Source organism: Ursus americanus, chromosome 24 (assembly GCF_024610735.1).
Source record: "Ursus americanus isolate L20-20 chromosome 24, mUrsAme1.1.p, whole genome shotgun sequence".
Classification (NCBI taxonomy): Eukaryota; Metazoa; Chordata; class Mammalia; order Carnivora; family Ursidae; genus Ursus; species Ursus americanus.
In genome coordinates this window covers 32,716,303-32,732,612 of record NC_142150.1, presented here as the reverse complement: position 1 = coordinate 32,732,612, position 16,310 = coordinate 32,716,303, and the positions used below count along the sequence as shown (strand labels likewise).

At 38.6% G+C, this 16,310-nt stretch overlaps 2 protein-coding genes across 2 annotated transcripts; one reads left to right on the top strand and one right to left on the bottom strand.

Annotated features, from left to right (window-relative positions):
* The first annotated feature begins 1,884 nt into the window (after window positions 1–1,884).
* LOC123785193 (olfactory receptor 4C6-like) lies at window positions 1,885–8,054 on the top strand. Its single transcript, XM_045786907.2, has 3 exons — window positions 1,885–2,757; window positions 5,495–5,527; window positions 8,028–8,054. The coding sequence occupies exons 1-3, from the start codon at window positions 1,885–1,887 to the stop codon at window positions 8,052–8,054; spliced, it is 933 nt and encodes a 310-aa protein (XP_045642863.2).
* Window positions 8,055–9,908: 1,854 nt separating this feature from the next.
* Window positions 9,909–10,826, bottom strand: LOC123785192 (olfactory receptor 4C11-like). Its single transcript, XM_045786906.2, has one exon. It carries the CDS (start codon window positions 10,821–10,823, stop codon window positions 9,909–9,911), a length of 915 nt encoding a protein of 304 aa, XP_045642862.2. The 5' UTR covers window positions 10,824–10,826.
* Window positions 10,827–16,310: the final 5,484 nt, after the last annotated feature.

The following is a 16,310-nucleotide window of genomic DNA, read 5'->3' as shown; positions in this document are numbered from 1 at the left end:
ATACAGGTGTGGAGGGGCGCTAGTGACTGAGCTGAATGTTAGGTTGAATAATTCAAATCTGTACTATATCAATATGGACCCTCTCAACCTCCAAGCCGTAAGACAGATGGAGAACTAGATGCTGCTTAGAGTAGTGGCTTTTAATTTTTTTTCTTTTAAGCATGAAATGAATCACCTCTCTAAGAAAACCTTACCCAGAGGCATAAACAATTAATGCAATTGACAGATGAATGATTGTGTTTGAAGAGGACAGAGCCCTTCTGCTTTACTCAGCTAGTATCCATCCTTTTACTACACATGAGGACACTGAGGCTAGGAGGTGACAGCTACATGCCCCATGAGCAGACCGCATTCGAGACACAGCTTGGATGAAGCCTACTTCTTATTTTCCTGACTCTGGAGTCGGTGTTCCTTGTAATTCACAGGGTTCCTCACAAGCAAGATCTCAGTTCTTAGGTCAGGAGGGAGAGGATGAGGTTACACAGTGGGAAGAAATTTCACGTCAACCATCTCCCATGGAAGCTCTGCATTGTGTGTATGAGGTGGGATGGGGTGGGAGTGAGGTCGCTGAATTTTAAGAGTAATTTCTCAGCATTCACAGTATGGTAGTATCCACATAAGAATTGCAGCTGTGCTTTAGAAAATTCCTAAGATAGGGCAGCCAGTCTCTGCTTTAAAGTTCCCAGTAGTAACACAAGGTATGTTTTCTTTGTAGGGTTTCTTCTGGGTTGCAATAGTAACTCTCTTGACACATCCCATCCTTTGTTCTCTTCTGCACTGGTGAAACAGAGTAGTTAACAGTTTGAGCTGTGGGATCAAAAGGCTAGTCCACAGCACACTAGTTATCTAATCTTATGCAAGAGATTTAACTTCCCAAGATCTCAATTTCTCTTCTTTAGAATGGGAGTCCCAGTGGTACTTAACTTCATGTGGTTACATGAGGCTTAAGTGAGGTAATACTATGTCATACATGGCACAGTGCCCAGCAACATAGTTAATACACCTAAAACCTAATTGCTTAACTGGTGTTGTGACTAGGTTCCAGAATCCTTTGCTTCATTTAGGGAACAGAGGAAATCAAGGGAATGCCCTAGGATGATTCACAGTTGAGTCATTATGTGTGACCTGGATCTTTGCCGGACCATCCCTATTTGTAACCTTCATCAAGGAACAGTATATTACCCAGGTGTTATATAGTCATGAGTTTTAGGTATATTTTGGTCATTTAATAATTACAGGTAAAGCACAAAATTACAACAGAATTGTCACATTGTCTGGAAAAGAGCATAGGAAGCATAACCCACTTCTGTTTGAAGATAAAACAGGACAATATATTGTAATGAAACTAGTGCAGTGATTGGTAAATGATATACTCACAGAGTAACTACTAGAGAAAAAATGTTAATATTTGAGGGCACTGACTCTGGATTCAGAAAATATGGTCCACATTCTGGCTTCACCACTCATGAGCTATGCAACCTTGGTTGTTTCCTAAACTCTATGAGGGTCTGCTCCATCCTCTTGAGTCAATCATGGGTAGATCCAGTACCTGGAGTAAGGGAGGTGCTCAAAAAGGTTGACTAATAATAATAATAATAATAATAATAATGGGAGAAAAACTGTATCTCATATGGAAGACCCATTTAAAGAAAGAGGAGAACTGTCATGGGATAAGCTGGCATTAATGAAGTATCTACCTTTTAAACATTTTATTGAGCATATTTTAAGATCCAAATGCTTGGATGGTGAATAAATGAATAACAACAAACAACGTCCATGAAGTCCTGGAAGGACAAGAGGCTAAATCACCTCTAATTATAAATCACATGTTGCTTTTTTTAGGTTTTCCAGCTCTCAGCTGAAGTGTATATTAGAACCTAATAAATGGGAAATCCAAACAATGTGACTGAATTCATTCTTTTGGGCATCACAGAGAACCCAGAGCTGCGGAAAATGCTCTCTGCTGTGTTTCTAATCATGTACGTGTCCACAGTTTTGGGAAACCTACTCATTGTGGTAACTGTAATCGCCAGTCAGAGTCTCAGATCACCTATGTATTTTTTCCTTACTTCCTTGTCCCTTTTGGATGTTACCTACTCTTCTGTTATTGCCCCCAAGATGATTGTGGACTCTCTCTCCAAGAGCACTACCATCTCCTTAGAAGGCTGCCTGACCCAGCTCTTTGCAGAGCATTTCTTTGGTGGTGTGGGAATCATCCTTCTCATCGTGATGGCCTACGACCGCTATGTGGCCATCTGTAAGCCCCTGCACTACAGGACCATCATGAGCCCTCGGGTGTGCTGCCTGCTGCTGGGAGGGGCCTGGGTGGGGGGCTTTATCCATGCGGTAATACAGCTTCTCTTCACGTATCAAATACCTTTCTGTGGTCCCAATGTCATTGATCACTTTATATGTGATTTGTTTCCCTTGTTGAAGCTGGCCTGCATGGACACCCACACCCTGGGTCTCTTAGTCGTCCTCAACAGTGGGGTGATGTGTGTCATCATCTTCCTTATCCTCATCGCCTCCTATGTGGTCATCCTCTGCTCCCTGAAGTCTTGCAGCTCTGAAGGGCGGCGCAAAGCCCTCTCCACCTGTGGCTCCCACCTCACCGTGGTCATCTTGTTCTTTGTGCCATGCATTTTCCTGTACGTGCGGCCTGTGGCCACCTACCCCATAGACAAGGCAATGGCTGTGTCTGATTCCATCATCACACCCATGTTGAATCCCTTAATCTACACCCTGAGGAACGCTGAGGTGAAAAAATCCATGAAGAAACTGGGGAAATGAGGGACTTTTGTTGGCAAGTGACTGTCATGCTAAGAACACTCAATGCTAAAAAAAAATAGAAATTCATTCTGAAAAGTGCGAGAAATAAACTCTCCATTGTCCACCAGGAGCAAGAGGGATTTCTTAAAGATACAAACCTACTTGGGGCACTTGGGTGGTGCAGCGCGGTAAGTGTCTGCCTTCTCAGGTCATGACTGGCATCAGGCCCTGCACTGAGCTTCCTGCTCAGAGGTGAGCCGGTTTCTCCCTCTCCGTCTGCCCCTCCCCTGCCTGCTTGTTCACGTGCTCTCTCTGCTTCAAATAAATAAATTCATCTTTAAAAAATATGTGAACCTCCTTTAAGATTTAGGATTTAAGGATTATGGGTTTTTAAAAGATCTCGATACTTTCCTGCTTTATTCTCTTCCTTGGCTTCCTATTGCCTTCAGAAACATCTTGCCTTGTAGCAAAATGCCCTGATTAATCTTTCTACTGCCAGTAAATCTCCTGCCCCGTTTGGAGCACCTCTCCTCCTCCCTCACTGTGCATCAGCAGGTGGTGAACTTTTTCATCTGCCACCAGAGTTCTGTGTGATTTTCTCACCTCAGTGCTTTTACTTCTTTCTGAAACAAGCCTCATCCTCTTCAGGTGGTTGCTGAATTTAATTTACAGTCTGGGACTAAGAGATTAAGTGTCCTTACCTCAGAGAGCAACTCCCATGACTGTTTTATAGATTCTTTCACTCCTTCTGTAATTCCCTATGTCAACATCTTTTTTTCTTTTCTTTGTAAAAATGATCCAATGTATAATTATTTTGCATGATTACCATTTGACTTTTGCTAACATTGCCATCTAATATACCAGACATCTTGATGGAAAGACCTTCGTCTATTTATGATTGGCAGATGCCAATTAAGTTTCCCTTAAGGTCTGTTGAATGACTATAGAATGCAAGAAACTTTCATCCCCAAATAACCTAATTCAGATGGTCAGGTGAAAAAAGGAGACAATTTTCAAATATTAAAAACAACAATGAAAAGATGTTGAATTTTGTCAAATACTTTCTCTGAATCGATTGACAGGATCACATGGTTATAGTCCATTCTTTTATTAACATGGTGTATCACATTGATTGAATCACAGATGTTGAACCACCCTTGTAGCCCAGGAATAAATCCCACTTAGTCCTGCTGAATAATCCTTTTAATGTATCATTCAATCCTTTTGGCCAGTATCTTGGTGAGAATTTCAGCATCCATTCTCCAAAGACAAAATAAATAAAAGCAAAAATGAACTATTCTGACTTCATCAAGATAAAAGCTTCTGTACAGCAAAGGAAGCATTCAACAAAACTGAAAAGCACCCTACAGAATGGGAAACGATATTTGCAAATGACACTACAGATAAAGGGCTAGTAGCCAAGATCTATAAAGAATTTATCAAACTCAACACCCAAAAAACAGACAATCCAGTCAGGAAATGGGCAGAAGACATGGACAGACATTTCTCCAAAGAAGACATACAAACGGCCAATAGACACATGAAAAAAAAAAAATGCTCCACATCACTTGGCATCAGAGAAATGCAAATCAAAAACACAATGAGATACAACCTCACACCACAAAGAATGGCTAAAAATAAGAATTCAGGAAACAACAGATTTTGGCAAGGATGCAGAGAAAGGGGAACCCTCTTACACTGTTGATACGAATCCAGACTGGTACAGCCACTCTGGAAAACAGTATGGAGATTCCTCAAGAAGTTAGAGCTACCCTATGATCCAGCAACTGTGCTACTAGGTATTTACCCCAAAGATACAAACGTAGTGAACTAAAGGGGCGACTGCCTTCCAATGTTTATAGCAGCATTGTCCACAATAGCCAAACTATGGAAAGAGCCGAGACGTCCATCAACAGATGAATGGATAAAGAAGATGTGGTATATATAAACAATGGAGTATTACTCAGCCATCAGAAAGGATGCCATCTTACCATTTACATGGACATAGATGGAATTGGAGGGTATTAAGCTGTGCGAAGTCAGTCAGTGGGAGAAAAACAATGATCATATGGTTTCATTCATATGAAAAACATAAGAACCAACACAGAGGACCACAGGGGAAGGGAGGGAAAACGGAATGGGAAGAAATCAGAAATGGAGACAAACCACGACAGACTCAACTATGGGAAAGAAGCTGAGGGTTGCTGGAGGGGAGGTGGGTGGGGGGTGGGATAAGTGGGTGATGGCATTAAGGAGGGCACGCGATGTGATAAGCACTGAGTGTTATATGCAACTGATGAATTGCTGAACTCTACATCTGAAACTAATGTTGTGCTATATGTGGGCTAATTGAATTTAAATTTTAAAAAACACAGAAGGCAGAGAGTGATCATTAGAACAGCATCGGTGGATGTGGAGGGCTTTGGTTATTTTATGGAGGGTACTTCATGTTGGGTAGGCAGAAAAGGATTCTATTACCAGGTAACATTTCAGCTGATTTTGAATTCTGTTGAGATTTTCTGAGGAAAAGTGCCGAACCATATCGATATGTTCAGTGATGAACATCAATAAACAGCAAAAATGATAAGGAGGAAACAGCATGTGAGGATTAGTGGGGCGAATGTTCTAGAAAGGGACACTCTAAAGCAGGACTTCCGCGGTAATTTCAAGGAACTCTGAAAGACCAGGAACATAATGGTCAAGGAAGAGGATGGCAAGAAGCAAGATCAGAAATGCACATAGGGTCAAATTATGTAGTGCAAAGACAGCCAACCCTCCCTGAAACCACAAAGAGGATAAATGTTATTGTCTCTTAAAAATCACCAAGACTCAAAAAGTCTTCACAAACATTGACTGACTCTCACTTCTGTGCTATAGAGGAGTTGGGGGAATACGTGTGAAAAGCTTTTTCAGCTAGCTTCCATTTGTCCTTTAATTTTTTATTGTAGAGGAACTTTACAACAGAATTTGAAAATATATCACAGTAAAGTACTCCTCTTAGCTTTATATTTTAAAACTGTTTCCATTTATCGATACAGAAGAAAAAATCCATAACGGTGTCATGACTTGTGTCTTTTGATAACTCTTAAGATGGTCTTTATTTTATTATATCACATAATATAAACACTGGGAAGGACCTTAGAATGAGGTCCATGTCTTCATATCTGTGTAATATGTAACATTTTAGAACTTGATAAAAGTCAATCAAAGTAATAGTGTGATGCTAGCTTTAGTTTTCTGTTTCTCATTTATTATTGAGAGCTTTTTGCGACTGTGCCATCATATAATGTAGGGTCCACTGTCAGTATGTTCACATCTTTTTATAGAGGATTAAATTAGTTCTCAAGTAATAGCATGCCTCCATTTCTCATTAAATATATTTTAGCAGATTAGACCTGGAATTTTCTACATATTCTGCTTTCCAACAGTCCTTAGTTTGCTGATTTCTGTTACTGGGATTTTCTGATAATCAAATCCCATGGTTAAACCAAGAAAGATTATTTCTGAGATGCCAAAATGGGATTTGATAAAATTTCATCTGATTTATAATTAAAGCACAGCAAACTAAAAGTAAAATGATTTCTTTAACGTGATCAAACTGTATGTCCCAGAAACCTGAAAGAAATATCACACTTAATTCTGAGAGATCCATTAAATCCAGGAATAATATAAGGCCACTTTTTACAGCTGCTATTATTATATATTTTACTAGGAGTTTTAAGGCCAAGTTCTCAACCTCATACACTTACAGAGATTAGGAAGATTTTAAAAAACTGAATAGAGCCAAGCTGTGCAAAGACATGTAAGCAGAAATTTAAGACATGTGCTCCCTGTAGAAAGGGAGCAAATCCTGTCCCCTTTGAGAGTCTGCCAAGACTAAGCTCTGGTGTGTTGTTGCCTTCTGAGGAGCATATATCCAAATCTGTCCCACACTCAGATTTTCAAGAGAAGTCAGGCATTCATATTTTACATAAATTTTTATTATTTCAATATACTGATGACTGATTATGTTTATAAAACCTTACGTTAAACAACAATTATTGGGTTAAACAAATTTACAAATTTTCAGGTAAATTCGGTCCACCAGCCTGTCACTTTGGAAATTCTGTGTCAAGCAATGAAATAAGAGTAGAAGGAAATAAAACAATCAGAACCAAACATGAAACAACACAACCCAATACTGTCTGGTGAGTTCACCTAGTTCGCCAAACCAGGACAATCATCCAACAGATTATAGTGTTTATTCAAAGAGCTTAGCCAAAAATCAGCATAATAATACCTCCGAATGTAGGCTTAAAAAGCAATTATAAAAGGAAATAAATCTCCTTCGCAGTAACAATAAGACTAAGAGATGTAACAAACACATGTACAATCTTCATGAAAAACACTAAACATCTTCACAAACACACAACGACCGAGTCAAGTGAGTTATACAATTCACGATGGGAAGAACTCCCATTTTAATGTTGTTGATTTTTCCCAAGCAATTGACACACTGAGTGAATTCCTAATCAAAATCTTTGCAGGTGATTTCCACGGAAGCTGAGACATGATTCTGAACTCCACATGGTTAAATATATAGTTGAGAATAGTCAAAGGATTTTTGGGGACAGGGGGAGAAGAACTGAGAGCAAATATATCATAAGGCCATAGTAATTTTTAAAATTACAGAATAAACAAACGTGAATAGAACAGAGTATCGTGTAAAGAAATTCAACCATATATATTTGGTAATTTAATATATGATGAGTTTGAAAGTATTAATCACATGCAAATAAATTATTTTAAGATAAATGAGTACAAATTTGGAAAAAAAATGTTAAAACCTATCTCACAAAGTCAGTAAAAAAACATTTCCAATAGAATTTTATGTGTATGGGAGACTCAAAACAAAGAGGAAAAGGATGCAGAAAAAGCTAAAAATACATTTTAAATCCAGTTACAGTAGGAATGGGGACACGGGAGATGAGATGCAAGGAGAAATTATTTCAACATGAATTACATACTCCCTTGTAATATTATCCTATTTTTTAAGCAAGGAAATGCACTCATTTCCATTTCCACAGCTAATGATTATTATTAAAAAATATAAAAGCAAACCTAATTCCTTTTTTCTAAAGAAAATGTAGTGTTTTAAATTTCTGGACATAATGCAGTCACTGGAATTCCCTATTGCTGTCTCTAAAAGCTGCGCAAATATATACGAAACATTATATTCAGTATTGGACAACGGGCAACATAGTACTGGGATTCCTCAGAGAAAGGAAACAGCAGGTGAACGCTAGGACAGCCCCAAGCTGCACAAGAAGTCTCCAACCTGAACATAGAGATGAAAGGAACTGGAAATGACTCCCCTCACAACTGCAATCACAAAAGGGTTTTGAGAACTCTTTCGGCTCTTTTATGAGGTCATTTTATTCTGTTTTTTTTTTTCCCCCTGCCAATCAAAGATTGATTTTCAGACTTCCTTTCCTTTTTCCGCTTCCAATGCTTGGAGTGATTCCATTTCCCCTTTCCGCATGACTACTTCCTAACATCACTCTCCAACCAATTTGCTTTGAATTTTTCCCCATTTACAGATAAGTTTAATTATACAAATTTTGTTCATAAAAGTGTATCCTTTATGTGAGTGCAAACAAACATTTCTCAAATGTTCTCATTTGTTCTCTGACAAACGTCCTCCTTGGGACTTAAATATGTATTCCACCACCACTTCCTACATTGGAATTCTGGGAATCTTTGGTGGGACATGATAACATTGTGTCTTCCATTGGCAGAAATTTTTCACATACTTATGAAGTTCTTTTCCCCTTAGCCTCTATCACCTAAAGTTGTACTCCCTGGCACCAATTTGATGGGAATCGTAAACTCAGGTAGTGAAAGAGCATCACATATTATGATGTGGGGGGGGGTGGTAGGTAGGTATCCTACATATCAAGTAGGTGATCTTCAGAAATGAAAATACATATTTTAAAACATTCTCATCTAAAACCGAAAGACCAGAACTGGAAAGCACTAAAGCAGACTTTCCAATCCTGGGTTCTTCCAAGGAATCTGAATTTTGATTTTGCACATACTGTTAGGAACCAAAAACAAACAAACAAAAAAAAAGCTTTTTCCTGATACCTGAACAAACATGGCAGCCAAGGAAGCTAAGCTACACTAGGTCAATAATATAGAGATACTCTGAAACTTTTCTTCTCCCTGAAAATGTTCATATACCCAGAAGTGATTCTCAAAATACAAGAAGGCAAAGTTCTTTCTCCACCCTGGACAAAGTTCCCACTTTCCTTTTACCTTTTCTTGCTCGTCACTGTGCATGGTTCTTTAGTCTCCCTTCTACCCTTCATCCTCCCTTCTGCATATTCCTGCTGCCAAACACCCTCACTGTCTCTTCCTTCTCCCTTGAGAAGAGCAATGGGAAGGACCCCACCAAAAGTCAGCTTCCTGGCTGATACCGCCCATCACTGCCAAGTACGAGATTCTCCTTCTCTCATCATTCAGAGACCTTTGAGAGGTTCTCCAGGGACAGTCCAGGTTTTAACTGAGATTTCTAGCTTTGATTGGAGTTTGAGCGTCCATCCATGTATATTCCCCTGCGAGGCAGGCTCAGGAATAGATTCCAGAGCAGAATTTTCTCAGAACACCTTCTCCAAGTCCCAGGTTCTCAAGACAGCATCCTCCACTCTCTAAGTTCCAGTTCCATATGGATTAGCTCTTATGACCACATTCTTAAAGACTAGAATAAAATCTAGAGAAAGAATTGGTTTGTGCACACACACATGATCATTCTTTCCCTAGTCAGTACTTTCTTTCTGAAGACAAATTTGTACAGGAAGCTGAATTATCACGTGAATATGATCAGATACCAATGGCATTCAACTAAGGGCCATCATAGGTTGTTCAATATGGTTAGGGACTGTAAGTAATCCTATTCTAAAGCAATCCTTTCAGAATAAGAAATATAATATTTGTAAATATTTACTGATATTAAAACAAATATACAGAATATTAGTGCAATTAAAATTTATTGTTTTTTTTCCCCCAAGTAGAATATTTTATCTTTCCTGTCTATGAAGAAAACCAAGCTGTTAAGGAAATACACATTAGAATCCCTGAATATCATGTATCAATAGAAGTTATACTTGGCTACACCATAACTTTTTCATGGCATGTTTCACTTCCGCATTCCTCAGTGTATAGATCAGAGGGTTGAGCAACGGTGTCCCAATTGTATAAAACACAGCCACCATCTTGTCTATTGGAAATGTGGTTGCTGGGCATGTGTATATGAATATACACGGACCAAAAAATAAGACAACCACAATAAAATGGGAGGTGCAGGTGGAAAGGGCTTTTCGCCTTCCTTCTGCACTGTAGTTTCTCAAAGAGTACAAGATGATGACATAGGAGATAAGCAGGATTATGAAACTCACCATGCATATGGCTCCACTGTTGGAAACAACTAGCAAGTTTATCACATAAGTGTCCATGCACGCAAGTTTCAACAAGGGCTGCAAGTCACAGAAATAGTGGTCAATCACATTGGGGCCACAGAAAGGCAATCTCAAAGCCAGAAAAAGTTGTGCTGAAGAGTGGATACAGGATCCCACCCAGCTCAGAATCACCAGCACACTGCAGACATGGCGGCTCATGACGGTCATGTATCGCAAGGGCTTACAGATGGCTACGTAGCGATCAAAAGCCATGAGAATGAGCACAAAGATTTCCAGGCACCCAAAGAAGTGGGCTGCAAAGACCTGAGTCATGCACTCATTGTAGGAAATGGACTTCTTCTGAGAAAGGGCATCCACAATCAGTCTGGGGGCTGTCGTTGTAGAGAGGCACGCATCAGCAAAGGACAGATAGAGTAAGAAGAAGTACATGGGACTCCCAAGGGTCCTGCTTGTTTTAATAGTCACTACAATGAGAACGTTCCCCAGCAGAGTGGCAAGGTAAAGCATCAAGAAGACCCCAAATATTGCTTTCTGCTTTCCTGCATCCTGTGTCAATCCAAACAGAATGAATTCGGTCACACTGCTATTCATTGCCATACTTACTAGCGGCTGCAGATAAGATGCCGTTGACAAGGGCTTAATCTGCAAAGAGAAGAAAAGAAGTGACATCATGGCAAGACCAGTGGACTGACCTCTGAATTCCTTCTTTTTGGTCCATGTTATGGTACCTCCAACTGCCTTTAATCCTCCATGAAACTTGGGAAATCTGCAGAAGTCCAAGCCTCTCCCAGATCTGTTGATTCAGAAACTGCATTTCAGGGGCACCTGAGTGGCTCAGTCATTAAGTTTCTGCCTTTGGCTCAGGGCTTGAGCCTGGGGTTCTGGGATCAAGCCCCACATCGGGCTCCCCGCTCCACTAGGAGCCTGGTTCTTCCTCTCGCACTCCCCCTGCTTGTGTTCCCTCTCTCGCTTTCTCTCTCTCTGTCAAATAAATAAATAAAATCTTAAAAAAAAAAAGAAACTGCATTTCATCAAAGCCTTTATATTTTAGGAATAAAAATTAAATGTCCTTTAAAATTTTTGGTTACTACCATGATTCAAAATGGCAGAACTTATACTTTCCTTGGACAAATGACTTAACTGCCTTGAAATTTAGCCTTCATATGAAAAATGGTGTGCCAATATTTGCCCTACCTTACCCTGAGTTTCCCTAGGAATTAAAAAAAAAAAAGATTTTATGTTCACATATACACACATATAGTTCGTGTATCATGAATTTTAGCTATGTGCTTTGAAATCTGAAAAACACTATTGAATATAATTAAGCACTCATATTGTTGGAGAATCCCTCCCAAATATTCTCAGTTCAGTTCATTAATTTTTGGGTCCCTGACCTCTTCATCTCTGACCTCATCAGTATCTTGGTTTAAACATGCTTTACAAAAATCTATTTTGACCATATTTTACTTACAACTCTTGAGTTCAATGTCAGTTTCACTGATGGTCATTACAAATGTCTGGAGAACTTTGAGGTTGGCATAATTGAGGAAAACTGTTTGCCATCTTTACTGTACTTTTAAACTGAACTCATTAGAATACTGAGCATTTGTGCACATGAATTCAATGTGGCATAAATTCCTAACAATGCCTATAATGTAAGAATGTTTTTATCCATCCATGTTCCTTTTTACCCTGAATTCCCAGGACAATTCTAAAAATGTCATTTGAAAAATATTCCATAATTCCAATATAGTATGATTTTTGTTTCAAGTTCTTGCTCATAGCATATATAGTTTGTCATTGAAATCATTGTATATCATTTTGTGTTTTGTTTTAGACTTGGAGTTACTCTAATACTCCTTCCCATGTTACTATACTTTCCATAATTTAACTGTTTAATTATGTGACATTGTATAAATTTTTCTAAGTGGCATTTATTTGACCCTTTGTCCGTTGAGATATTGATGTTGCTTCCAATTTACACTCTCACGAACAACAATTTAGATAATTTCCCAAGTATTATATTGCTGCCTCAAATGCTAGAGATTACCATTGCTACTAATAATATTAAAAAGTCTTTCAATATTTTGTGTCCATTAACTGTATTACAGAATAATTCATGATCATAATTAATTCTTCAAAGTACACAGAAGAAGGGGGGTGGGGGAATGGGATAGACCGGTGATGGGTAGTAAGGAGGGCACATATTGCATGGTGCACTGGGTGTTATACACAACTAATGAATCATCGAGCCTTACATCGAAAACCGGGGATGTACTGTATGGTGACTAACATAATATAATAAAAAATCATTATTTAAAAAAAAAAAAAGTACACAGAAGAGTTAGGGAAGAAAATTAAAATGTCTCCGAATTATTGAATCTCTCATCCTACTCTCCAGAAATACCTACTTTTTTTATGTGTCTTTTTAGAAACATTCTATCAGTAAATTTGCGTATGTGTATCTCTACAACCATTTTCTATATACAAGTATGGCCATAATTTCAAGGTTGATGATTAATCTGCAAGAAAGCTAATGAACATGCAGAAAAACAAAAAAGGTTATTTTGTAACACTATCATATTATCTTTCTTGGTTAATAGAAAATAAAATTGTATCTTATTGTGTGCGTATACTTTTTTATCACCAAGCACGTTTTACATTTTTACTACATTTTTAATGAAGATATTGCTCTTCTGAGAATTTTTTATCTTCTATCAGTTTATATTTCACGAACTTGATATGTTATCCGGGATGGTTATTAATCTAGCAAAAATAGTTATTTTTCTTGGCCAAGAACACAGGTTCTAGAGTCAGATGTCTTTAGTTCAAATCCGGGTTTCACTATTTACTCGCTTGGGAAAGCCACTTTAAACATAGTCATGGTACCTCTGGAGGTAAAATGAGAGAAAGACTTGGCTCATAAAGTAAAAACTATGTAAGTGCCAGTCTCTGCTTCTTTCACTATTAGGATTTTACTTTTTCTCTTTTTCTGTGACTTATTTCTTTTCATATAATCCAAGCTGCCAATTTCCCCACTTAATTTAGTCTACTTTCAAAATACTTTAAAATTATACTGTCTATTCACTTCTCTCAAAATTCTGTAATTGTCTTTTATTTTAAATATTGAACCACAATTCTGCGAAGTTATTGTAAAGAATGGCAAAATGCTCTCCTGTTTGTAATAATTTAACACGAGTTTTAAGATAAATGTAGATGAAATCATTCATTACGTAAGGTACTTTGTGATAGATACTAGAAGAATACAAACCATCTGCAGTAAGAAGAATACAAATTCCTAAGGGATAGATTGGCAGTGAAAAATTTAGAATTATGTTAAGAGATGAACAGAAGGGGGAATGAATCACGAGAGATATGGACCCTGGGAAACAAACTTCGGGTTTTAGAGGGGAGGAAGGTGGGGGGATGGGCTAGCCCAGTGATGGGTATTAAGGAGGGCACGTATGGCATGGAGCACTGGGTGTTATACCCAAACAATGAATCATGGAACACTACATCAAAAACTAATGATGTACTGTATGGTGACTAACATAACATAATAAAAAATTTTAAAAAAAGAAAAAAGAGATGAACTATAATGTTAACTGAAGACAGACAAGTTCTAAATCAGGTTCCCTGAGATGCAGATATTCTAACGCAGAGCAGAGGGGTAGGTTAGCACAGCGATGGTGCATAGGGGCTGAGGCCACGTGGCCTAGATTCATACCCCACCCAACTGCCCACTATGGTGCCATATTTAACAAGTCCCTTGATAGCTCTGTGCTTCATTTTCTTCACCTGTAAACATTAAGAGTAAAATCACATACTCTGTAGGGTTTCTATGAAGGCTAAATACTTCAGTATGTACAAAGCATGGGAGATGCAGGTCTGTACTCCCTGCAAATGGAATGGTTACTTTCATTATCATCATTAGTATCGACTTTCCATTATGATTATTAATATCAACTTTCAAAGTTGTTAATCTACCTTGTTCATTTATATAATGATAAAGATAATAGAGCCACACGACTCTTTTACACACAAATTTCCTTTGCTGACTGGCTGAAATCCTATCAGCACAGTGGATCATGCTAATTTGCTCGTGGTGATCAGAAGCTGGAAATGACAATTCCAAGTATCTTGAATAAATACTAAAAACCAGATAAAAGGTACATAACAGCTTCACTATGTGGGGCCCATTATAAGAGGGAAGTAGAAACAAAATAGGCCCTTGGTTATAAAGAGTTTGTGATCCAAAGATATGAAAATTAGAGGGGAGAAAGCATTTGAGATGAAAGAAATCCAATTAAAGTATTAATGGAGAGGATAAAGCAAATAGAAAAGCTCAGTATGAAACCTCTAGTTCAGACACATTCTAATGTCATAGTGGGACAACTTGGAAAAGCAAGTTTTCCTCCCAGCCAAAGGCCATGAGAGCCAGACTACAAAGTTGGAATATATTCTTGTGGTCAAATATGAATTTTGGAGACATAAAAAAATATGAGAGCTGATTTTATTAGAATACATTCAGCACCTAAGAACAAAATTACTCAGTTGTTAAATTTAGTTGTCTCTTTTTTCTAAATTGAGTCCAACTGGACTTTGAGTTTACCTGTGATGAGGTGTCCACCTCCTTCAAGATGTCAGAGTTGCACTGAAGACATCCATCTTTGTATCCCCCGCACTGACACACTCAGTGCGAAGCATACAAGCGCATTCACTGTGGCCCCAACAAAATCAATCAGTGGTGGCTTCCGACTTGCCTCCCCTTGCAGTGAAGGACCAGAAGCATTCACTCTCAGCTGTCTGAGGGGAGCTGTAGCAAAATTACCCAGCTCCCCTCAGCTTTAATAGGAACATTTTGTTGTTTTGTCTTTCTTGTTGTTGGTAAGAATTTTTTTTTTTTTTAGATTCATAGCAAAACCCAGAGAAAGGTATAGACTCCCCATATAGTCCCTGCCCCCACACAGATATCACCCCATTGCTGTTACCAAAATGTTCCACCAGAATGGGGCATTTGTCACAACTGATGAGCCAACCATGACACATCATCACCACCCAGAGGCCAGAGTTTACCCTAGGGTTCACTCTGGGTGTGGTACCTTCTACGGATTTGGATAAACGTCAACATGCACCCGTCATTATAATACCATACCGAATATTTTCACTGCCCTAAAAGCAGGATCATTGAGATTCTCAAAACATGGAAGATAATAATTCTCTTCACACAGTGTCTAAGACTCATTAAATTCTGAATAAAATGTCTCACACCATTTTGTGGAAGAAAAATAACATATTGAGTGAAATACCTACAGACATTTTCACTGTGAACATTATTAGTTCATACATACCACAAAATCAGGCTATTTCATAAATGTAAATGATCAATCCTAGAATTCGTTAAGTGGACCCTCTAAGTTTCTAAACAGGAAGAAAGGACACTATTGCAGATATTCCCTTTCTCCTCCCTCTCTGTCCTCTCCTCCTTTTTAACTCCTTGCTATAACTTGAAAAGGAGAAGTAATCATTCTAAAAATATGATGAATCGTAAATACGATTAAATGGTTACTATGGTCTTCAAATGCAAATGCTGAAACACTCACCATGACTTTCACAGCCCTCGAATGCTGGGCCACAATCCTGCTCACCACCTTTCCTCCCAGTGCCTCTGGCATGCATGTTTCAGCCACGCCTGACACTTGCTGTCCCTCATAAATATGCCCACACCATCTCATTCACTGAATTTTCAATAGTTCTTAGTGGCTAAATGCCCTTCCCCTGATACAACCTCCACTCTCCATTGCTACCGGTGCACGGAGGACCCAGTTCAGACACCATTTCCTCAGCAAAGCCTTCCATGTTTTCTCAAACAACTTTCTTGCCAAGGGCCTTGCAATGTTAAAATGTGTGTGTCTCTGTCTGTCTGTCTGTGTGTGTGCGTGTACTGAATCATGCAACCTTAATTATAGCATCCTTTTTGTTTTAATATCTTTTTCCTCTGATTTTATACCCCATAAGGCAAATTCACGTGGCTCTATTGTGTGCAATTCAGGCTAAGCTGGCAGGCAGTTTAGCAGAGAGCAG